Source organism: Peromyscus californicus, unplaced genomic scaffold (genome assembly GCF_007827085.1).
Source record: "Peromyscus californicus insignis strain IS unplaced genomic scaffold, ASM782708v3 Scaffold_4__1_contigs__length_199733344, whole genome shotgun sequence".
Taxonomy (NCBI): Eukaryota; Metazoa; Chordata; class Mammalia; order Rodentia; family Cricetidae; genus Peromyscus; species Peromyscus californicus.
The window spans coordinates 89,822,921-89,849,003 of NW_026294562.1; the positions used below are offsets into that span (position 1 = coordinate 89,822,921).

The 26,083-nt window shown below is 45.1% G+C and overlaps 1 protein-coding gene across 1 annotated transcript in view; it reads right to left on the reverse strand.

The window, feature by feature from the left end:
* The window catches only part of Spon1 (spondin 1), a 292,692-nt gene that overhangs the window by 262,751 nt on the left and 3,858 nt on the right, over nucleotides 1-26,083 (reverse strand). Inside the window, exon 2 of the mRNA XM_052761491.1 lies at nucleotides 4,294-4,400. Coding sequence (XP_052617451.1) covers nucleotides 4,294-4,400 — 107 coding nt within the window. The remainder of the gene's footprint in view (nucleotides 1-4,293; nucleotides 4,401-26,083) is intronic.

Consider the following 26,083-nt stretch of genomic DNA (forward strand, 5'->3'; position numbering starts at 1 on the left):
GCAGATTTGCTGAGAGTGGAGAATATAGCAACAAAGGAGATAAATAAAACCCCATCTCCTGGGAGGCATGTGGAAGGGGTGGATAATACACATAGCTGCAAGTGAAGCAGGTAAGGTAGTGTGTCATTGGTAGTAAGCACAAAGAATAGTTGCAGAAGAAAAGGACTCCATCTCAGGGTCAAAGTAATGGGGCAGTGTAGGTTTAAATGGGGTGATCAGGACCCAGCTCCTTTGGAAAAGGACATCTGGGGCTGAGACCTGCTGGAGGCAGGAGAGTGAGCTGGACTGTTCTGGGCCTGGGACCAGGGATCAGTTTGTTTTTAGCGAGCTGAATTGTTAAGATTGGCGAGTTACTTTTGTACAGACAGTACTGTCTCTGAACTCCTTGTCACTTGCAATTAACCATGAGTACACCCAGCCAGCTCATAAAGAGCTCCAGTGTCTCTCTCGCTTTGGCAGCTAGATACCCTCATGTGCCAATGCCATCACCCTGGAACCTACTGCTGGAGCAGAGGAGGGCACCCCGCCTCTTCTGGGGACCTCAGTGGGAGCCAGCAGAGCAGTAACCCTCACTGTCCCACTAAGCCCAAGGCAGCTCCACTGCTTTTATTGCTTTTACATGTGGTGGGTGAGTCTGTGTTTTCTGCCAAGTCCTCAGACATTTAGAAGCATAACAAGCCATCTAATACCCCTTTGAACCATGAAAATGAGTTCAGCAAGATGTCTCAGCAGGTAGTAATGGTGCTTGTGGCCAAGCCTGATGATTTGAGTTCAATGCCCAGCCCAATTGTGGAAGGAGAGAATTAACTCCTGCAAGTTGTCCACTACCCCATCCCCACCACGCACATATAAGTAAATTTTTTAAATGTTTAAAAGAAATAAGGATGTGATCTTTACCTAGAGTTACACAAACATTTAAAAACTTTATTTTCTTTTATGTATATGAGTATTTTCTCTGCATGTATGTATGTGCACCACATGTGTGCATTTCTCATAATGAATGTCTTCATCCTTGCCTTACCTTTGAACCACTAGAATGCACACCCCACTTGGTTCTCCTGGTTTCTGAGGTTAGCTGGGGGTTGGGGGGTGGATCATAGACCAGATCCCTAGCTAACCTCTCCTGCACCTCTCCTGGAACTGGAGCTACAGAGAGTTGTGAGCTGCCATGTGGGTGCTGTGAACACACCTGGGTCCTCTGCAAGAACATCAAATGCTCTTAACTGCTCAGCCACCTCTCCAGCCCCAGTGTACCCAAATTTTGTTGTTATTAAGTCCTCGGAGCTTTCAGGGAGGAAGGCATGAGATGAAGATGTATAGCTAGCTACTTTTTGATTGCCGTTTTCCAGGAAGGTGGTGGTGATGACAATTGTTCTATTTCTGCCCTAGTGGGTGACGACTCTTCCACCTGTCAGCTGCAGAGACTGACTTAGCTGGATGATGCCAAGGAGAGGACAGCAAGCTTCACCAGGTCAGGACAACTCCGTTTGTCTCGCCACGGCCCTCAGTGCTGAACTCAGTCAGTGCATGGCACCGGAAGCACCCGACAAGTGATGCTGAATGAATAAATGGATCAGCCAGTTGATGAAAGATGACAGCTTTCAAATGTGTCCATGCTAGGCCAGGAAGGTGCAGGAGAGGTTAGCTGGGGATCTGGTCTATGATCCACCCCCCAACCCCCCAGCGAACCTCAGAAACCAAGTGGGGTGTGCATTCTAGTGGTTCAAAGGTAAGGCAAGGATGAAGACATTCATTATGAGAAAAACATACTAGTCTAGCCGTGGAGCTTTGAGGGAGGTGTTGGCCTGCTTTGACTTAATCCCATGAAGATTCGGTTTTATCTTGTGAGAAATGTTAATACCAACCCTGACTTCAGAAGGTTGCCACAAGAATTAAGTAGAATTAGACTATATCAGGAACCCTGCACATGCACTGCTGTCATAAACACATAAACACACACACACACACACACACACACACACACACACACACACACACACACACACAGAGGGCCTCCTTTTTGCACTGAACAAGCACACACCAATTGCCACACATGGTTATAAACAGGAACCTGGAGCCTGGACTGGATTTGAATCCCAGCTTTTCACACAGCTTGGTGGCTTGAGGGAAGTTACTTTCTCTGAGTCCTCAAATGCCTCCACTGTGTAAAGAGAGCAACAGAGCTCACCTCAACATGCTGTTCTGAGATCAATTACTGAATGGAAACCAAAAAGTACCTGGCTCCCAAGCTCTGGCCCGTTAGCTGTAACTCTCATAATGGGTGTTTTCATGTTCTTACCCACTCTGCTCCCCAGGGCTGGTGGAGACAATGAGAAGATAGACAGCAGTAGACTGATGTGTCCCTGTTATGACTGATGGAGGAAGCATGGGTTCCTCAATGTCTCATGACACCCAAGGTTCTCAATCCACAGGGGCTCAGGCTCCCTGGAAGGCTGGTTAACACACAGGCCAGACCCTGCTCTGAGGTCTGACTCATTCAGTCTCCTTGGGCTGAGAGATTGCATTTATAAGTCCCCATATGCAGCTGAAGCTTCTGGTAACACGACCATGGCCATGTAACAAAAAGGGATGTCAGAAGCATGAAAAAAAAATGAGGAAAAAATCAGGAAGAGTTCCGAAGTTCAAAAGAGTTCCAAGCTAAGGTAAGACCTGCTAAGCTAAGAGATAGCACTCAGTACAGAGCCTGGCACACAGCAAGCACTCTGCAAGCATGAGCTTTGGGTGGTATTATTATTGGGTCACTCTTTTGTGTGCCTATCAAGAGTACCTTTCCATGAAAGTGTCATCTAAATGGGGATAGAGCTAACAATTTCAGTAGATCAGAAGCCTAGACTCCTGTGTATAGAAAAGAAAATTTTAGCTGAGCATGACGATGACCACTGTAACTCCAACACTCAGAGGTCTGAAGCAAGAGGATTTCCATGACTTTGACGCCAGCCTGGGCTACATAGTTAGTACCAGGGCATCTAGGACTATATGGCAAGACCATGTGCCCCTCCCCAAACAAACAAAAAAACAAAAATCAAAAGAAAGAAACAGCAAGATGGATTACAGGATAAGGACACTTGCTACCAAGCCTGAAGACATGAGTTCAATTCCCAGAACCCACATGGAGGAAGGTGAGAACCAGCTGCTGACAGGCGTCATCTGACTTCCACATGCATGCCATGGCACACACATGTGTGCATGCACACACAAATGAAGAGATGTTTCTAAAACATAAAAATTTTAAGTCACAAGATTCAGCCTGTGATTACAAACTGGCCCCAAGTGATTAAAAGTCATGGACAAGGTATTTGGGGCAGGCTCTCCCGGGGAGCTCACACATTACACCACCAGAGGCAGCAGCAGTCAGCTCTGAGTGTAAGCATTCTCCTGACTTCTCATTTTTTCTTCTGAGTTTGCAAATTCCAGATAAAAATGAATTCCAGAACGATGAAAAATGGAGACCAGAAATGGTCAGGGTAGATTTGGCTAGACCTCCCCCTAGGATCACCCCAGCCCTTCTGGGATGTGTTCTGACATCTCGCTAGAGAGGGGTCGATGTTCCTGACACCTTCCTTGGAGGAATATTCCAGTGAAATATGACTTATTGTCAGGGCCTTGCCTTTGAGCTTCCTTTTCTTTTCCTGACCCACTTTCGTCTTGCTGTGGCCTTCTGCACAGTCATGAGCAGAGCTGCCCCCCCCCCCACCCCTCACCCCCTTCTGGAGCTGCTGTTCAAGGACTGACTTTCAGAGACCACCACTTCCTAAACTTGTCTGCTCATTTAGCCAAGCAAAGCATGTGTAATTCTTTTACTCTTCCCTCACAAGTCAGCCTCCACCTTCCCGTAACATCCTTTTCCTGGGCTTTGAACTCCCTCCAGCCTGGCTGTCCTGAGCTCTTGTTCCAGGCAATCACAAGACGCCGACTGCAGGGGAAAGAGCAAGTCTGAGCCAGGTTCTGAGCACTCGCCCCACATTACACTGCCTGCTGCCAAGGCTACAGAGAGCCCAGAGCGCAGCAGCGGGATCTTCCAGAGTGGGACAAACCCTGCTGGGTGACCAGGCCTGCTCAGGCAGGCCTGCATCCTTTGCTGCCGATTGTGGGGTCCTTTTCATGGAGCTGGTCCACTTGACCTACCATCAAGGAAGCACGTGAAAAACCACACAAGGTGCCTTAACCTCTCCTTGTATCTAGAATCCTCCACATAGCCCAAGCTCATTTGGTCTCTACCTGCCAGGCAGGGAGGGCCACTGGAAAAGCCAGTGGTGGGGAGTGGTGTCTTACCTGGAAGGTGCCGGCATGGTCTTCTTCCTTATCACCCTCTCGGTTCTCTTTGAGGGCAATTAGTGTGAAGCCTCTAAAGTAGGAAGGAGGAGCAGCAGAGAGTGTCACTGTGAGAGACAAGAAAGCCACTGTCAGCACAGCCATCAGCTGGGTTTCATTTGACTTACAGGACCAGACCTGAGTACTCTGTCAACATTCCATCCCTGTGGAGTACGGGACAGAGGATGATGGGAAAGACTGAGCTCCCTCCCTCTTCTATTTAAGAGCTTGCTAAATGCCAGATCTGAAGTCTGATCTGTAAATCCTTTTTATGTTTATTTCCTTACTTAATTTGTTTGTTTATTTTTGAGTCAGAGCCTCATTGTGCAATTCAGCCTGCTCTCAAACTCACCATCATCCTGCCAGGACCTCCCAAGCATCCTTAAAACTTCCTGAACCACTCAGACAGAGGTAAGGTGAGCTCTGTTTTAATAATCTCAATTTGGTAAGTATAGCCCTGGTCAGAACGCCCATCTTGACAATTATCTCATCTGGCTACACTTCTATTAGGGTGACCCAAGAGGAATCCAGATTCCTTTTGGATGTCTTGGGTAACACATACTGTTCTTTGCTCTCCAAACACCTTCCCCTTACCTTCTGTATCCTCAACTCTACTGCTCCTTCCCCACTCTCCCCTTGCCCAAGTTCTGCCCCAGGTATCATAGACAGACTGGACACATACCTGTCTCCAAGTCTGCCTCCCACAGGCTTTACCCACAGCCTTCCTCTCTCCCTGTCCTTTTTCTGCCTGCCAAATCAAGGGACCCAGCAGGAGTTCTGAGTTCACTCAAGAAAGGGCCTAGGTTTTCATTCCCTCTGTATCCACATAACCCAGCATCAAGTATCTAAGGCAGGTTCAAGTTTCCTCAGATGAAAATGTATCTCTATCCTGTGTTCCAGATTCTGGGCTTTAGATATGGGCTGAAAGGCTATTAGAACTTCCAGGGAGCCTCTAATTCAGGGTTCCAATGTCACTGACAAGGAGCCAAGATAGAGAGGTCAACAGACATCTTCAAGGTCACTTCAAGGTCCTCTCCTTAGCTTAACACTCCATCCATGGATTCGTGCCCTGGATGTATTCATCATGATATGGCTCTTTTTAAAGTATTGACTGATTGGTCTGAAGTTTAAAAATCAATGCATTCAGTTTATATCATTGACATAATTCTGATATAGCATTTCCCTTCTAGGAGGAGCATGTGGTCTTCTAAACTCCCCCAAATGGGTTCAATAATGCAAACAATAAAACCACTACTTAATCATTCTAAAATTGCAAACAATAAAACCACTATCTCAGATAATAGAGTGCTGTTCATGAGTCACCAATACAAAGATATCTCACAGAAGAACTTCAAAGACATGAAAAGTACAAATATCAGAGCTGGAGAGATGACTCAGCAGTTAAGAGCACGGGCTGCTCTTCCAGAGAACCCAGATTCCATTCCCAGCTGGCTCACAACAACTGGAACTCCAGTTCCAGGGAATCTGATGCCCTCTTCTGGCCTTCACAGGCATCAGGCATATACAGTGCACACACATATATACAGACAGCACACACACACACACATACACAAATAAAATTTAAATTTAAAAAATTCCAAATATCATACTGTGATTGGTCAGTTCATCTCACAGCTATGTTCATCTATTTAAAAAAAAAAACTCAATAGAAAGTGGGGAAGAAAGAATGAAGAAAAGCACACTGGAGTAAGAAAAGTGTAGGGCTTGGAAGAGTCAATAGAGCTGGAATCTTTGAGAGAAATGATCAGAGACGCTAAAGGCCCTGGGATGAAGGAAGGACAGGAGGGGACAGAGCAACTGACAGCAAGGGTGCACCACCAGGGTGTCCTCAACTTCATTTGCACCATTTTAATGTGACCATGGGACAGATGGACCTTGGCCTCCAGTGACCAAGCACTTGTGATTCTGCTCTGGCAGATTGGCAACAAGTCACCAGAGCCTCCTACAGAAGCCCCAGCTCTCTTTCATCGAGGACAGAGACCTTTGAGGGGTTCTTTGCATTCTGTGGTGGTTTGAATAGGAATAAATAGACTCATGTGTTTGAATGTTTGGACCATACAGAGTGGCACTGTTAGGGGGTATGGCCTTGTTGGAGGAAGTGTGTCACCATGGAGGTGGGCTTTGAGGTCTTATTGGATCAAATCTGGCCAGTGTGACACACAGCCACCTTCTGCTGCCTGAGGAGCAAGATGTAGAACTCTCAGCTCCTTCTCCAGCACCATGTCTACCTGCATGCCACCTGCTATGATGATAATGGACTAAACCTCTGAAACTGTAAGCCAGCCCCAATTGAATGTTTTCCTTTATAAGAGTTTCCATGGTCATGGTGTCTCTTCACTGTAGCAGGAATCTTAAAAAGTTCTTATTAATAAGATCAAACCTCAGGCCAGTTATTGGGGTGAATACTGGAAGGTCAGAGAGGTAGAACAAGCCACAGCTAACCTCACCTGGCAAGCTTCTCAGCTGATCTTGTTTCCTCAGACTGGAAGCTTCTGTGTCCTCATCCCAATGGCTCTCAGCTGAACTGCTGCTCGAAATCCTGAACACTTAACCAGCCAAATGCTTAACCAGCAAAATGCTTCTAGTTTCTGGTCTCCACGCCTTATGTATCTTTCTGTTTTTGCCATCACTCCCTGGGATTAAAGGCTTGCTTTCTAGGATTAAAGGCGTGAGTCACCATGCTTGGCTGTATCCTTGAACAGATGGATTTCTGCCTCTGGAAAGCTAGGATTAAAGGTGTGTGCTACCACTGCCTAACCTTTATGTTTAATATTGTGGTTGTTCTGTCTCTGACCCCAGATAAGTTTATTAACAGGCACAATATTTTGGGGAACACAATACCACACTTCACAGCAATAGAAACCCTAACTATGACAGATACCAAGCTGGCCACAGAATCGGACTAGAACCACTCTCAGGGATTTTGCCCGGGATCATAGGCTTTCCATGTCCTCCTTTGCACATTCCCTTCCTGGTCTCCCCTGGGGATATTTCCTTTGTAAGTCACCTGCATCCAAATCATCATCAGAAGCTATGGGTTACAGGTTAAATTATGTCCTACAAAAAGTTATGTAGGAATTGTGGCCTCAGGCACCTGGGGGGTATGACCTTGTTTGAACTGGGGTCTTTGTGGGAGAGGCCACAATAGACTGTGGGGATGGGTTGAGGAGTGGGGTCATTACATCCAGTCTGACTAGTATTCTTATTAGAAGACTTATGAACCATGCAAGGGACATATTGCATGTGACTACAGAGTAGATGTGGAAATGAAGCAACTTGGGACAAGGATGATAAGGGTGGCTGGTAGCCAGAGGCTGGAGAAAGCTGACTTCCTCAGAGCCGTCTCCAGGAGTATCTCTGCTGACCCATTGATTTCAGGTCTTTAAATGTCAGAACTATGAGACAATGAGCTGGTTAACAAAGTTTTGGGGTGTGACTGTAGTGGGCTTCAGGGAACCCAGCCTACCATAGACAAGCAAACGCTGTTTCCCAGTCACAGGCCACAGGCTGGAAGCATTTCAGACTCTGCCTCAGCAACCCCACTAATCACAGCCCCGTTGCCAACCTCACTGCATTTGGTCCTGGGATTCACTCACTGGCAGTTTCAGAAGAGCCCTGGCAGTCTACCCTACAGACATTTTTTCATGGTCCTCATATACCTGTGACATTTAAATTCCTCCATTCCCCCAAAACTTCAGAAACAGCGTAAATTTTCACCCTTTGTACGACACTTCCTCTGACGTCACCATAAAGACCAGAACCCTCTTAAGATTAAAAATGCTTACAGGTCTCCCCAAGTGGGGATGCTGCCCCTGGGTACCTGGCTGCAGCAGGTCCTCATAGACATGGGGCCTTGGGCCTCCAGTGTGCTTTGTCCCTTCCTAACGTCTGACACTGCTGAGCCCAACAAAAACGAAGTCCAGAGAAGGATCCAGAAGACCACTTCCTTCCCTGTTCCTGGAGCAGCTAGTCCTAAAGTTTACATCACCAGAGCCATGCACGCCAAACCCAGCTCCAAGCAAAATATGGCCCAAATGTGACAGCTAGAGCTGTGAATGTAGCTATAGCAACCCCTGTGTAGGAAGGAAGACTGATGTTAAGTTCTACTGGCATCTCTCCCAGGTCTTAGACCCCAGAAGAGTGAGGTAGCCTTGGCTAAGGTGGTGAATCTCCAGAAAAAAAGTGATGAAACCTTGGGTTGTACAAAGAGAGATGCTGGAATTTTTTTCTAAAGGAAGCCAAGAAATAAAACACAAAACAAAAATAAGAGATGAAAATTACTTTCTATAATTAATTTCAATCTGTTTCTGTGAGAAACATGTGATCAAAAGCAATTTATGGAGGAAAGGGTTTATTTGATTTACACTTCCAGGTCTCAGTCCACCATTGAGGTAACTCAAGGCAGGAACCAGAAGGCAGGCCTGTGTGGTGGGTAGCCATTCCAGCTTTGACCTGGAAGTTCCAACCCCCATTGAGGCTTCGGTAATGGTCATGCTTACAAGGCAGGGCTGAGAGAGGATGCTGAAGACCCGAGTTCTGGATGTGGGGGCTCTCTTGGTTCCTGGACCCTGGACACTGGAGGTAGACCGAGCAGAGTTCTCCAGAGAACAACGCTGGACTGCGATACACCTTTCCGAGACCCTGCAACCTACCTATCCCTTCACTTGTAAGTTACGCCACTAAATAAACATCCCTTTTAACTACGTGGAGTGGCCTTAATAATTTCACCAATAGGCCTGCTTGCTATTTCAAGCAGAATTACCTCTGACCAGGGAACTCATTCATAGCCAAGGAAATACAACAGGAACCATGGCGAAACATTGCTTCCTGACTGGCTTACTAGTTCATGCTCAGCTAGCTTTCTTATACAGCCCAGGACTACCTGCCTAGGGATGGTGCTGCCCACAGTGGGCTAGGACTTCCTGAATCAATTAATAATTAAGAAAATCCCCCCATAGACATGCTCACAGACTTTCTGATCAAGGCAATTCCTCAAAGGAAGCTGCTTTCCTCTCAAATGACTAGTCCAACTGTTCTCAACCTGTGGGTCACAACCCCTTTGACAAACCTCTATCTCTAAAAATACCTACATTATAATGTATAACAGTACCAAAATTACAGTTACGAAGTAGCAACAAAATAATTTTGTGGTTGGGGGTTACCACAACATGAAGAACTGTATTAAAGGGTTGCAGCATTAGGAAGGTTGAGAACCACTACTTTAGGCTGTGTTAGTAATTAAAGCCAACTAGGACACATCCTTCAGGAAACATTTTATTGCCAATGATAAAGAGGCTAGTAAAGGAAAAAAATATGTATTTGAATACAAATAACATATATATATTCACATATACAAAAACACACATAGAGAGACTAGGACTCAAAAAGTTTAAAATGCACCAATAAATAGACATTTTATACACATAACACAAGTTCTAAATTCACTGACCCAAGTAACCCAAAGTTGTTGCACGGATCCCTGGCTTTACATGACGATGACCTGATTTAACCCCTTCCACTTTGAGACTAGACTTCTGATATCCAGAGCAGAGAGATTTATTCAAGTTCACATCATGTAAGGTGTCATTTGGAATCTAAGTGCTTTGCTTCTAGTCAAGGGCATTTCTCCTGACTGTAAACCACAAAGATAATATCTGCACGATGCTTCTAGAAGTCTGGGATTGCCTCCTGACAGAGTTCACAAGGGAGAGAAGAATCTCTCTGCCACTGCTTTGTATAGACTTACCTCATGTTTCCAGACAGTTGTCTAAAAGCAATAATGCTTTTCACCCCCTCCGTGTGTGTGTGTGTGTGTGTGTGTGTGTGTGTGTGTTTGTGTACCTGTGTGTGTGCACCTGTGTGTGAGGGTGCACATGCAAGGGCAGGTAGAGAACAGAGATTGGAGTCAGTGGGTTCTGGAGATCCAAACTCAGGCTCTCATGCTTGCTCAGAAAATGACTTACCCACTGAGCCATCTCCCAGCCCTACATTTTACATCTTTTAAAGACAGTACTGAAGATTTGTAGAAAAGTAAATTTAAAAAAAGTTTCAAGACTAGAACTTAATGATTATTTTTAAGAAGTTGTTGGATTTTTTCTTCTCTAATAATTTGAAACCATGAGCTAGAAAGATGGCTCAGTGGTTAAGAGCACTTGCTGCTCTTGCAGAGGACTCAAGTTCAGTTCTCAGAATCCCCATCCAGTAGCTCTAGTTCCAGGGGATCTGATACACCCTTCTGGCATGCAGTACACACATGCACACACATAAAATGAAATAAATAAAACTTTAAAAATAGAAAAAAGAATCACGAGACCTACTAGTTCCCGTGAATCTCAAAAAAAGAAAAAAATCTCCAAGATGATGAAGACAATCTGGAAGCTATTTTCCCTTTGAAAAAAAGCCTATCAGAAATCACACCATAGTAAAGCTGAAAAGAATTATAACAGGCATGTTTTACATAAAAATACCTACATAATTAGCGTACTATCTACACTTATTTCCAAGCATCAGTATGCAGTGTAAATGCATGAGTACACGTGACGTTGTTAAGATCATAGCTTGGCATATGGGAGACTGAGGCGAATGGTAATACTTAGGGCTGGCAAGATGGTTCCTTAGGTGCTGACTATGTATGCCTGATGCCCTGAGTTTGATCCCTAGGACCAAAGTAATGGTAGAAGGCAAGAACTGACTCTACAAAGTTGTCCTTTGACCTCTATGTGCATGTCATAACAAGCACATGCCTATATATACACATCACACACACAAACAATAGCAATAAAGTAAAATAAAATATTTTAAAACTAAGAGTTCTCTTAAAAAATAGTAGTAGTTACTTTGTTCCATAATAAGAATATCAGACTACAATGTGCTTTGTGTTTTGTGTTTGTCTTCAGGCTTGTAAGCCTTGGAGGGCTAGAACCACATCTGACTCAGTGTGGTGATCAGCACAGGGTGATAGACAGCAAAGCCTACAGAACAGTGCTCGTAGTCTGCTCGACTCAGAATTGCCATGAATGTCAATACTCTTCAAACTGCTGTATAGATTTAGTACAGGGTAAATGAGAGTCTCGATGTGTTTTGTGTGATATTGACAACCTGCTTCTAAAAGTCATATGAAAATGCAAAGCGCTAAGAATATTCAAGACAACCTTGAGAAAGAAATACAAAGTTGTAGGGCTTTTTATTGCCAGAAATGAAGACTTACAGATCTATGGAAATCAAACCAGTGTACTACAACAAGGAAAGAGAAGTGAGCCAATTAAACAGTGGAGGGCTCAAAAAAGTTCTGGAAAGCTGTGAGAACTGTGGATGATAAAGAATGCACAGAAACATGGGAAATCAACGGTTCAAGGACAACCACATGTGGGGACCACGTCATACACAAAATACATCTACACGGTTGTCATTTGCATGCGAAAGCTTTTCAGAGGTGGTATAAGATGGTATATAAATGACCTTGGAGCAGAAAGCATTTGAATAGGACACAATAAAGCACCAGTCATAAAGTCTAAGATGTATAAGTGAGATGCTCCCAAACTTTTCTTATCAAAAGACACTATGAAAAGGGCAAGCCATGGTGTAAAAGGTGTTTGCAATCCTATAGGTGGTATCTAACTGTCATCCAGAATCTGCATAGTCTTGCTGATCAAGAAGAAAGACAATAGGCAGATGCATGAATACTTGGTGAAGGTGCCCTGTTACCTAAAACCTGTGAAAAATTCTGATCCTCATCAGTCAATAGGAAATACAAGTTAAATTCACAATAAAATACTACTACATAACTACCAGATTGACTAAATGTGAAGGATTAATACCAAATGTTGTTAACTGGAACTTCCACACATTGTTGATGACAGTGAAAATTAGCACATTTGCTAGAAAATTCTTCAGCACTTTGTTGAAGCTGACCATACGCATACCCCACGACCCAACTGTATAACTCTGAAATGCATGCTTGTGTGAACCAAAGACACTTAGAAGAATGCTTGGAGTGATGCCACTTGAAGTAAGTAGCATATAACTGGAAACATCACTATATTGGAATATGTAAATGGTGACATAGTCATGTAAGCAAATGGAAGCATGTCTAATGAAAATGAACAAACTGTGCTGTACACGACACAAAGGCATGCAAATGGCAGGGCTGGGAGATAGTTTAGTCAGTAGAGTGCTTGCCGTGCAAGCGTGAGGACCTGCATTTGGATCACTTGTACCCACCTAAGAGCTGAGCACAGCAGCATACATCTGTAGTCAGCACTGGGATGCAGAGACAGGTGAAGCCCTGGAGCTCACTGGCTAGATAGTCTAAAACAATGAGCTCCAGGTTCAGTTAGGAACTTTGTTTCGAAAAGTAAGATGGCAAGCAAAAGTGGAAGACATGTGATATCATTCTTGGGCCTCAGTACACACGTGCACACACCCACATGAACACATACATATACCACACACAAACACATACAGCGTGAGAGGGGGGAGGAAGAGGGACAGGGTCAGGGAGAGAAAGAGGGGGGAGGGAGAGAATACAAATGGTATCGTTGCATTGGCGAATATTCATGTAAAAGTTCAAAATCAGGCACTGTCTGGTGCTAGAGTCAGATGTGGAGGAGGAGGAGGAGGAGGAGGGAGAGTGATGTGGAGGGAACATGATGTTACTACAGACCCAATCATGTCCCAGTTCTTCATGTGAATGCTGGCTACATGGATTTCTTCACCATGTGACAATCATTAAGTCATATTATGTGTGATTAAACTGTTAAAAAAAATTTTCCTGATCCCAAATAACTGTCTTTCTGTACATTTATTCAGTACACTTCACAAGCTAGGTATAAGCAGTTTCCCAGAGTGCTATATTCCTGCAGGTTCTAGAAAACTAAGGTTGCACCCTCTCTCACCTATTAAATATATCACACAAGATGGAGACTCTGTAGGTCGAGCCGAACTCTGCATGGGGTTTCAGTCCATAACTGCCCCTGAAAGTGATGGTATTCTGCAGTTTGAGTTGAAGGAATTCAGGAGGACCTACCCATCTGGTGGGCTTCATTAGACTTCCCGAAAGAAAGGCACAAACATGCAGTACATTCTGCATCTCGTGAATGACCGAAGATGAGTGACTGCTTAGCAATAAATAATAGAATCTTCTCTCTAGTGACTGCCCCCAAGAGAGGCTGTTAAGAGATCCAAAACTTTGAGAAAATTGCTTACAAAGGATTAAAAAATACAAAATGAGAGAGAGAGAGAGAGAGAGAGAGAGAGAGAGAGAGAGAGAGAGAGAGAGACGCTATTTGAAGTCATTTTGTGGGCACACACAGGGAACTGGTAAAGGGCAAAGATTCAGGATTAGATCTCCAGAGTTATCACTGGCTAATTATGAGAAGGCTAGGAGGTACCTGACTGCCCTGTTCCCTCCTTTAAAAAAGGGAGGGGTGAGTGCCACTGCCTGTCTTGCAGGAGTGTAAAAATGAATTAAGCTCCTGTGGATTACAATGATCAGCATCTGTAATTGGACAAGGATGGTCAAGGATTACGGCACGTTGAGGGTGGTGGCGTGGGGGTGGAAATAACACCTGGCTGGGGAAGATGGTGATGACAGTGACTTTGGAATGATAAGGGCCATAGTAATGAGGACCATGATATGCATCAGACTGATTAGCCAACAGTGAGTTGGTCCTCAGGGAAAATTATGGAAGGAAAACTCCAGTCGGCACCATCCAAGGACCGCTGGGAGGGACCAAAATGGGACAACTATCTCTGGGGGTCTTTACAGTACCAAGTTAGAGACACAATGTGGCTCAATCCTCACAATATTCTGCATCATCTTGTGGGCCACCATACTCACGTGTGTGGGTGGGCCTTCTTGCTCCTTCTATTTCTACATAACATCTTCTTATGCTTCTTGAATATCTCTAACTCAATATTGGTTAAATATATATCTGTGAAATTATTTGGTAACTATATGCCTTCCCGAACAATCAGGAGACTTGAGAATACAGACCAACTCTGCCTTAAACTGTCTTAAACTGCATAGTTGTTTTTGTTTTGATTTTATTTCAGTTTTGGTTTTTCCAGACAGGGTTTCTCTGTGTAGCCCCGACTGTCCTGGAACTCACTCTGTAGACCAGGCTAGCCTCAAACTCAGAGATCTGCCTGCCTCTGCCTCCTGAGTGCTGGGATTAAAGGTGGGCACCACTACAGCCCAGCTTCTGAATAGTTCTTTAATGCATTGTGAATACTTCTTGAGTAAGAGTGAGTGAGTGAGTGAGTGAATAGTGAGTGAGTACATGTGTGAATAGTGAGTGAGTGAGTGCATGTGTGAGTAGTGAATGAGTGAGTGAGTGTGTGAGTGAGGAGTGAGTGAGGAGTGAGTGAGTGAGTGAGTAGTGAGTGAGCGAGTGAGTGGAGGCTCAATTGTCTTCCATGTACACTTTGCTCGTTTCTGCTCTAGTCCAAAGTTCTTACGGCCCATGGTGGATAGCACACCAGCCTCCCTCATCCATTTGCTTTTTTTGTTTCTCTTATTTTGCAGTGCTGAACATCAAACCCAAGCTGAGTGAGGGATGGTTAGTAGATACACACATACACACACACACACACACACACACACACACACACACACACACCCCAAGTCTCACTTTTTATTTACTGAGTACCAGCTCTGTGCCATCCCACTCCTACATTTCCAAAGAAAAAAGCCAGGGTCTCTGCTTCCTAGCAACCCCTAATCTAATCACTGGGAGGAAAAATGTATCAGCAGATATTCTTGATCATGTGCAGCTGGTGTGGGGGTATGAGAAATGGGCTCTGGGATCTCAGAGAAGGAGACATCGGAGTCTACCTCAAGTGAGGCAAAGGAGGCTGTAAAGTGGAGGGGGTCTCTGAGCCGCATGGTCAGTGAGGAACAGGGTTTTGCCCAGTGGAGAGAAGGAACACCATCTGGGAAGTAAAGAAGGTACATGGGCTAGCCTTGGATCTGGAAACCGCTGGGCTGGCCCAGGTCTTTGGTTCAAGGTGGACTCATCTATACCAAGACAGATGGCCTGTGTGGGACCCAGTTGGAGAAATGAAAACTGAACTTCCACACTTCTCTGAAGTCTGCTGACCCCTTTTCCCCACTGGACAACTTGACCAGCCTCCTGTTAGCCTAACAACCAGACCCTCCCACCACCTTGTAAAATTTTGCTTACAGCAGCCTCTTTTGCCTGTGACGTCCCTTTTCTGTAATGCTCTCCCATCCAACTAAAGTACCCTATAAAACCCAAACTCCTTTTGGGCAGGGCTGCGTTCCCTTCTCTTGGGGACAGCCCGGCAGTTTGTACCTGGAACAAGGCTTTGCCTTTGAGTCTCAGTATAGCTCTGGTGGTCTAGTTCTCTCGTTAAGCCACATAAAAACCAGAACTAATTCTGGATCTTCTAAGTTGCAAGAACTAATTGAAGAGGCTAGATGAGGGAGACAAGCAGGATACAAATGGTTGGAGACCTAGGCTTTGCTAGGAAGTATGGGTACCATTCTGGAGATGTTGAGAAGCACTGGGGGGGGGGGGGGAGGTCTGAGATGGGCAGTCCATTCAGATGTATAGTTTAGGAAGGCTGGAGGCTGTGTGATTACTGGATTATACTCTTCCTCCAAAAGCTACTTCAGTGGAAAGAGGTTCCCTGGCCTGCCTTGTTTGTATGAAGGCTATCCCACGTGGAAGCCTGGCCTCAAACTCCAACCCAGGCAGAGTTCTCCATCCTTTGGTATACCCACCTCATGAATACTCCCACAGCACCTAATTCCCAAAGCGTTTTCTGGGTCCTTCAAACAGTTATGTGCCAACAGTCTGACAAAAGCTCTGGGCCTATTACCCTTTCAGGTCCTGTGGGATTCTATCACCCTCCTACCCTGTCTCTGGCGTTTCAGAAGCAGAACTCCAGATTCCCAGTCCCCTGGCTCCATTCAGAATCAGGTCCCAGCATCACCGTATGACCAGCCCCCAGCCAGCATTCTTTGTGTTACAGAGGTGCCTGAGACTTTATGTCACAGCCTCAACCACGACGGACCTCAGCTTCTCTCTCAACTTGTACCAGGGGCTCATAAAGATCACTGGAGCATTAAGTAACCACAGGAGCAAGGTGCTCCCCATCTGCCTGACTTGAAGAGTTCCAGGAAGCTGAAGTCACATGCTCCAGGAAGAAATTTGGCACCATGCTCTACTCACCCCGTTAGGGCAGAGCTGCTAGGGAAGGGCTGATGGGCAGGAAGGTGGGGCTAGTAGCCTAGAGCAAGAAAGTGGAGCTGCTGGGGTTGGGTTGTGCCATTTCTTTAAATTCCCTCTGTCAGCCAATATGCTCAGCATTTCTAGGCAGAGATGAACCCCCCTCATTCCAAATGAGACTATGCATCCTTAAAATTGTAAAAGTTGTCTTTACACAACAGAAGTAGCTAAAAGACCTGGTTCCAAATTCCCCTCTTTATTTTGTACAACTTTTGGCAGGGCACTTAACTTTTGTCTGGGTTTTCTTATGAATAAACTAGCTGAAATATTGTGTATCTTGTGTTGTCATAAGGCTAGCTAATGACTTCATAATCACAAGCCCATAAAAATGTTTGCTAAATCAATAAAATGCATTAAAAAATGAACCAGTGTCCTCCATGAAATTGGGATCATAATTATCAGCTCGTGGATTTCTTGCAAGGACTAGAGGGGGTAATGAATATGAATCATATGCAGTGTCACAATGAAGGCTCACTCTCCTCCTCACATGTCACCTCCTCACAGTATAGCTCAGAGCCAGATGGAAGTCCTGAGCTGAACAACATGCTCACCAAATGGGAAAGATTGGTGCTAGACTTTGGACCTTGAATGTCCCCCAAAGGCCCATGTGTTGCAGTTTGGAGGGGGGGTGATGGAATTTGAGGAGGTTGGGCCCAGTGGGAGGAAGTTCATTTATTAGGATTATGCTCTTATAGGTGATATGAAAACTCTGGGTTCTCTCCCCCTTCCTCCTCTTTCCCTCCCTCCCATTGCTAGGAAGCAAAGACTCCTCAGTTGACACATTCTCCCATGGTGATAGACTGTGTTACCACAAACCCAGACAGGCAGTCACCTGGTCGTGGATAGAAGCTAGCCATCATCTCTTCTAGAAAGTTGATTGTCTCATACATGTTGCCACTGCACTAGCAGGCTGACTCCCACAAATGGGGAGGTCTTCTTGAGAGACCGGCCATATGTCAGACAATACAGATGAAGGTAGGAAGCTGAAGGGGACCCCTATGCCTTCTTCTATCCTGACCATGTGGCCAATCTGCCATCTTCCTCCTTAAACACAATCATGAGCGACTGAGCCCAGATCCAGTCTGCCTCCATGCCCTAGTCCCCTGGGCGTGTGACTCAAGCAGGACTAATCAGGATCCACTTCCCTGGGTTGTTTCAGCTTGGAGTTGGAGGACAGGGAACTTCCTTTTAGCCACAGAACTAGCTGAGAGACTCTTCACTGAAGGTTGTTGGACGATATCCTCTCTGTCATTTGGAGAAAATTCTTTATAATAAGGAACATAATGAAGACAATATACAGAAGCACAACTAATGGATAAGAATGGAAGGGGCAAAGCCCGAGTGGTGGGAAGGAGAAGGAAAACACGGACAGGGAAGGGGTGGGTAACAAGTCTGTCTGTGCTCCCAGCTCCAGTCATGCCTGAAGCGACACCCAACTCTGGGCTTCCCAGATATGGGAATCATTGGCTCCATTCTTTGTCCCAGTTAGTTTGATCTTGTCCCTGTTGGTTGCAATGAAAAGAACTACTGGCTAATTTTGAAGCAAAGGACTCAACAACTCTGCATGGACTGTAAGGCTCCTCAGCAGTCTAAGTATGCTAGTTAGTCCCTGTCACTATGACAAAATGCCCGAGTGAAACCAATTAAAGGGGAAAAGATTTGGTTTAGGTTTGTGGCTTCAGGGGAGTCCGTCCATCTGCATTAGTTAGCCCCATTGCTTTTAGGCATCAGGCAAGGGAAAAGCATCATGGGAGAAAGTCATGGTAGAAGAAGCTGTTTACCTCAGGGCCACCAGGAAGCAGGGAGGAGAAGGAGGGGAAGAGAGAGGGAGAGGAGACATATACAAGATAGAATCTTCAAAAACATGTAACCAATGGCCTACTTTATCTGACCAGGCTGTGAGAGTTAGTTTTGACAGAATCTAGAACCACCTGGGAAGAGAGTCTCAGTAAGGAATTGTCTAGATCAGGTTGGCCAGTGAGCATGTCTGTGGGGATCGTCTTTAGCCAATATGTGTGAAGATCCAGTCACAAAGTAGATAGCACTGTTTCCTGGTTTGGGGCCCTGGACTGTATAAGACTAAAGAGAGCTAGCTGAGCACTAACATGCATCCCTCTCTGCTCTTGAATGTGATGTGACTAGCTGCCTCAAGCTTCTGCCTTGACTTCTCACAGTGATGGACTATAACCTAGATTTGCAATCCAAATAAATCTTTTCTCACCTAAGTTTTTTGGGGGGTAGGGTGGGGTTCAGGCTATTTTATCATAGCAACAGAAATGCAACCAGAATACAGGCTTATCTATCTGTCATTCAGTCATGAATCCATCATCGGATCATTCACTAAGTAGGTCTGAGTCTTCATGGTCCAATTACTTTCTCAAAGCCCATCAGTTGTCAATCAAGCCCTAAATCCAGGAAACTTCAAGGGCATTTTAGAGTTATGCCGTAAGACTTAGGAAACTATATTCATAAGTAAATTGGGGTGATTGATCAAGGGATAGTAATCGGTTAATAAATATCATTGGGGTGACAACAGGATGTTTACTTCAAAATGTTGAACTAGATATAACTTTAAGGAAAGACCATAAAGGGTGGCTGGAGCTCTGCCCTGAGCTCTTGCCTGCTCAAGCTTCCGACAAACTGCTTAGATAAAGGTTTATTGGGCCTGTTTATAAGAACTATGGCTTACCTACAGTAACATTATGTAGATAAACACCCATGTGACAGAATTGAGATTCCATGAATGATTGAGAAGTCACACTGGAAGTTCAATGGGAAAGCATATAAAATATGTTCAGGGTGGAGGTGGGGGTGGAGGACACATGCCTGTAATCTCAGTGCTGAGGGCTGAGGGCTGAGGCAAAGAGGTTCCTGAGTTGGAGGCTGGCCTAGGTTTATAGAGCAAGGCCTTGTCTCAATTTCCTCTCCAAGTGGACCAGTTACACCAACATAGGTTGATTTGTCGATCAGTTTTCTCTTACTGTAGCACAGAAGCAGAGACAATTAGCAGAGAAACCAATTATGTTAGCTCATAGTTCGGGGGACATAGTCCAGGGTTTCATGGCACCATGGTTTGGGGACTGCTGTGAGAGTGTTACATGACGGCAAGGTCACATGGTGGGAAAAGCTGCTTAGAACTTGAACTAAGAAGTAGGGAGAGAGTAAGACTGTGAAGTCATGACACACCATCATCCTTGAGACCCCACCTCCTAAAAGGCCACAGCACCTTCCCACACCGGCATCCCGGAGACCAGGCCTAGAACAGACCTTTGGGGAATATCATCCATACGTATGCAAACCATAGCAGTTAGGAAATGCAGCGACCTCCCCAGCAAATAGCAAACATCTGAGCTGGCTGCACACTGAGGGTGATTCCAGAGCACAACAGGGCTGCCAAGAAAGCAAACACAAGCCCTGGCAAGCTCCCGCATGCACGCACGGTGTCCAGGACAGGAAGACAAGCATTCTGTCCCTATCAGAGCACATCTGGAGTACAAAGTACAGAAGAAGGAATGTCTCCTATAGGGACGGTTGAAGAAATAGAACATGGCATTTTAGTCAGAAGAGGAGCCAGAGTAGAGAGCTGTTTACCCATATGCACCTCAAGGGCTGACATATGGCCAAGGAAACACCTTATTTTGTGTGATTTCAAAGACCAGAAACTCGGAAATGTGTGCAAGTTCCATGGGAGGCAGCAGAGAAGAAATATAGCGTCAGCATGGCTCTGGCTTCACCAGTCTGTGGGTGTTGCTGGCCAAAGGGCCTCACAGTTCCCTGTTGCACCCTTTCCACATCGCCAAGGCAGGGGAATGACAAAATTGTGCCAACCCTGAGGGCATTTCAAAGGTGTAGTACTCAGTTTCATGTTACTATCATGTAATTCCAGAAGCAGGTAACAGAAAGAAAAAGGAGTATCCCTCAGAAACAGGATAGGGCAGTGGTGTGGGGTACTGAGACCGAAGTGGTGACAGGCGGTGTTGGGGACGCATAGGAAAGGGTACACTTCCCTTAAAAGAAAGGATGTAGTCTTGCCAGTCACTGTAGATGGTTCCAGGAAAATTCACCTTGACAATCTGTGTCGGAGCTTGAGGGTCTGCCCTGAGAACCCATGTGTAGGCTGGCAGCCTTCCATCTGCCCTTGGCTGCCTGTTGCCCTGCTGCTCACTTCTGCACCCACCTGCTCTCTCACACCAAATCCCTCTCACCTTGCATACCACCCATCTTCAGCCTCTGCCCCAGGGCAATGGCTGTCCTTTCTCTCTGCTGCCACCGTCTGGACGGCCTGGACTTCTTCCAGTGCCAGCCTCTGCTGCTCACCTTTCTGGGAGAAAGAGACATGATTTCCCCCAGCCCATCCAATAAGAAGAAAAGGGTGCAGGTCTTACACGGGACCTTTGGGTTTAAATAGCACTCCCCCTCCCAACAAATAATGATTTAGTGCCTGCTTTCCATACACGATTCTGGGTACTGGAGATAAAGTAAGAAAGACAAAGGCTTTGCTCTCATAAAACTTATATTCTAGATGCAGGAGGCAGATGATAAACAAGACAACCTCAGAGAGAGCTTAAGGGATGAGAAAGAAATAAATCAGGGCAAAAAACCCAATGGAAAACATAAAGTGGTGGTCAAAGAAGCCTCTTTATAGACACGACTTAATACACAAGGACTTAGAAAGCAGGAATCAGTCATCTGGAGGTCTGGGAACAAACTATGTCCCTAGAGGCTCCCCATTGGCTTGCAGAGAGTGATTAGGAAAGCCCTGAGATGGGAAAAGGAGAAGCGGGTGGGGGGGTGGGGTGGGGAGGTAAGGAGGGAGGGAGAGAGGGAGAGGGGGAGGGAGGGAGAGGGAGAGAGGGAGAGGGGGAGGGAGGGAGGGAGAGGGAGATGGAGAGGGGGAGAAAGAGGAAGAGGGAAAGGGGGATGGAGAGGGGAACGGAGAGAGGAGGAGAGGGGGAGGGGGGAGGGGAGGGGGAGAGAGGGAGAGGTGTGGTGTGGGGGATGCTCCCTGTAGCACTGTAGCACCTGGACTTTATTTTCAACTGGGTCTGCTTCTAACTCCACCCACACAATCCTTGATAACAGATTTCTAAGCCCCTAACCCACAGTGGGTGCCCCCAGACCTCAAGCAAGGGGTTAGGCACAGGAAATTTCTCTAAACTTCTCAGTAGTTTAGGAATCTTGTGTATATGGAGCTTGTTTGCAAAAGGCTTCTGTCCGATCCCTGCCTTTTCCGGTCTGAGCCTCAGCTGAAACCTGTTATGTAGATGGGACATGTTTTGCCAACAAAAACTCACTAGCACTTCCAAGAGTTTTCCTGAGACCTCACCTGTAGTTGTTCCAAAGTAGGTGAATTAGAGGAAGAGAAGGGAGGGGGTGTCAAGTGATTCTAAGCACTTCCTCATCTAAGCACATGTGGCCTCAGTTTCCCTACATAACCACATTGGGGGGGGGGGACTTTCTACTCGCCTGCCAGTATTTAAGGAGGAGAAATCAACAGTTTTCTCTGCTACCCGACTGAAGAAGCACAGCTCTCTTCCAACGCTGGAGGGAGAATAGCACTGGACTTGGCGAGAAATGCCAACCCGCTTCTATCCCCGCTAATGGAAATACCTGGAGGGACACATAAATCAGACCATATTGAAGCTACTCTCCATGTTGTATGTGATGTACAGTTTCAAGGGATCTGGAAGGGATAATTTTGACTTATACAACTTAGATTTTCCATCTGCCCCTCGATTCTCAGCCTCAGGTAGGATAGGTATTCATTGCACTCAAATTATTTTGTTCATTTTTATTCTGAATGCCTATCCTGGTGGTGTTTTCTTTTCTCTTCCCACACATGCCCATTGCTTTCTTGTTCTTTTCACTTATTTGTTCCTTTCTTTTTTTCTTTGCTGATTCCTTCTTGAGGGAAAAAGCAAGATAGAATAGGCTACCTACACACATTTACATAAAGACAACATTTTATTTATTTGTTTGTTTATTTATTTATTTATTTATTCATTCATTCATTTAGTTTTTGTTTTTTGAGACAGGGTTTCTCTGTGTAGTTTTGGTGTCTGTCCTGGAGCTTGCTTTGTAGACCAGCCTGGCCTCGAACTCACAGAGATCTGCCTGGCTCTGCCCTCTGAATGCTGGGATTAAAAGCGTGCACCACCACCGCCTGGCAAGACAACATTTTAATATACACAGACTCACACAAACCACACACATATACTTACATACACACAATGACATTCCTTTGGATTCACAGGAATATCAGCTTATAGTTGCACAGATACCACCTAGAAGACCCTTCACTGAAAGAGGGAATATGACTGTCATTAAAAATATGGGGCAGGGCTAAGAGATGGCTCAGCTGTTAAGAGCATCAACTGCTCTTTCAGATAACCTGGGTTTGGTTTCCAGCATCCCCACGGCAGCTCACAACTGTCTATAATTACAGTTCCAGAGGATCAAACGCCCTCTTCTGGTCCCAGTAGGCACTGCATGCACATGGTGCACAGACATATATGCAGGCAAAACACACACAAAAGTTTTTTTTTAAACAATTTTTAAAAGTGGAGCAGTCTGTAATTGTTCCCCCAAACCTATTTCTCCTTCATCTTTTAAAAAAATAATCTCCTCTCAAGTATTAGTGGAATGTAAGTTCCCAAAACTCAATGCTGTATTTCCCAGACCCCCTTACAGCTGAGTGTGGTCACATGACTAAACCTTTACCAAGGGAGCATGCTTAAAAGGGCTAGGTACAATTTCAGAGGCACACAATTAAACTAAAGTTGTCTTCTTTTTCAGTCTCTCCCCTCAGCACTATGTGCCAGATGGAGTTTGGATAAAAACGAGTTGTCTACTACGATCCTTGTAGAGTGCTGTCCAATAAAAGAACCTGAAGCCCCATGAACGTGATCATGTTAGCCAGTATCCAAATAAAGAAACAAATGTAAAGTGGTTGAAATTAATTTTAGCGATGTCTGTTATTTAACCTAACATATATAATGTCCATTTCAATGTGGAACCCATTTGAAAATTACTAATAAAAGCTGTGCTCTTTTTCACATGAATTCTTCAATAACATTACAGCACATCTCATTTCAGATTAGACACACTTAAAGTATGTAATGGTCTTGCTTCACTAGCAGCTACCTGTTGGGTAACAGAGTCCTAGAAGTGGACAGAGCAACAAGGCTGAGGGAACCTAGGTTCCTGAGTGACTTTATGAAGCTAAGAGGTCCATCATGTCTGGTCTCCTACTTAACTCACTTGAAACAAATCATTTGGGATCCCTTTGTAATGAGCTTAGCCTATTTCTTGACTAAAATAAGAATTTCTCCCCATAGAAATTGATCTTGACCTATATCTTGTTTCTGTAAAGACTATAAATGGGGAGTGTGGGAGTAAAAATCTCTTGATCTTAGTTCCTATGTGTGGACATATCATTCTAGTCTAATAGTTCCAGTTAAGAGTTAGCTGTGATGGAACAATTTATCTGGACATGAGAAAGCACTCAAGTTATCAACTTTGAAAAACTTTAATTAACTGTGTCTTGTTTTATATGTCCTGATGTTTTCCCATTGCCTGACACTCAAAAGCAACAAGCAGTCTCCACAACCATTGAGCATCAGGCTTGATGCAGCTTTTGAATTTTGTTTTTTCCCTTTTGAGTTTTCTAGACAGGATCTCACTATGTATGCCAAAGATGGCCTCAAGCTCATGATCCTCCTGCCTCAGCTTTCTGATCCCTGGGATGGTAGCATGTACACAACCAACTTTGGCATCTTTTGGTTTTATTATCAACTTGAACTAAATATTAAAGGGGGTAAGAATTTAAAATTTGCCGGGCGGTGGTGGCACACGCCTTTAATCCCAGCACTCGGGAGGCAGAGCCAGGCGGATCTCTGTGAGTTCAAGGCCAGCCTGGGCTACCAAGTGAGTTCCAGGAAAAGGCACAAAGCTACACAGAGAAACCCTGTCTCGAAAAACCGAAAAAAAAAAAAATTTAAAATTTAAAATCACACAATAAAAGGAAAAGAATAATACAAGAACAGAGGAAAGATGGGAATGCTTGTTTTAAAAAAGAGCAAGCCATAACAAAAGAAATTGTTTATTTAAAAGGTCTTTCCCGGCTTCCGTTTTTCAGTCCTACATATGTTATGCTCAAACATAAGCATTTACAAACCTGCTGTAAAACAACTGCACGTGGACGAAACAGTTCATCACGTTAGGTTTTCTTTCCCTCGTCCAGTTGATTCCTGCCTTCCCATGAGGGGAATCTGTTAAAGACCTGAGGGAGACCTTCTCCCTCTTTCTCCCCCCCCCCCCCCCCCCCCCCCCCCCGGTACTCTTGAGGAGGGAGAAGTGAGAAATATGTAGACAGAACTATAGAGGAGAGAGATAATTAGAAACACAGGATAGCTCAGGAGAGCCTGGGTCCAAACCCACTGGCCCCTTCTGTTTCTACTAAAGGACATTTAAAGGAACACCAAGGGGTGGAGCAAAAGACCTCCCCCCAGCACAGCCAAGTGCAGACCATCCCAAACACCTGGTGACCATGCACTCGGTCAAGCCATCCCCTAATGCAGCCCTGTTGTGTAAAGCAAGCTCAGATCTCACTAGAAAACCTTTGTGGGCTTCCACAAAGACGGACAAGGCCCTTCATGTTCTAGATTGAACCTCTGCTTATGGGGAAATGCAATACTGGAGTCTATAAGAAGCAAATGCAGGAAGGTCTGTGTCCTGAGATGTGATTTTCTTAATTTGTCCACCCTGTTCCCCTTCAAGAAAGTCTCTCTCACTACCCAGAAGGCTGAGGCTAGCTTGGTGAAGTGGTTCCACTCCCAAATCAGTTTATGGGTTGGCATAAAAGACCAGGAAAGAGTGCAGATTGAAAGGTTGCATAGACTCAAGACTGGATCCTGACTTGTAGCCATAGGACTGTGAGTGAGGAACCGGGCCTCTCTGATGCTAAGTCTCATCTATAAAATGGGAATGGAATAAACTGTCTCACATGGGAATGGAATAAACTGTCTCACAGAGCAGTGAGGAATAAGGTAGCTGAGTAGGAAGAACTTAACACAACATCTTTTCTGGTGTCATGATAAGCATTTTCTTTTAAAACTTCCAAATGAGTCCTCTCATAACATGTATATATGTGTATTTACATGCATGCACACACAAACATACATATCGCACCTACTGTGTGCTGACTTCTTTTGACTCTTATTTCCAGTTCTCATGATGCTTTGGGGGGGGGGCTCTCCCCCCAAATGCGCTCACTTTACAGACTGGGAAACTGTAGTTCAGAGACATGTAGTGGATTGCCTGTGGTGGCACAGTGTCTATGAAGCCAAGCAGAAATCCAAAACTAATCCATGCATCATGAAATCCCATGCTCTCTCTAGTAGGCTGAGGTGCCTACTGCCACTGGCGGTGTGTCCCAAACTGAGACAAAGAAGGAAGCAAAGCTGCTTTGGAGGTCT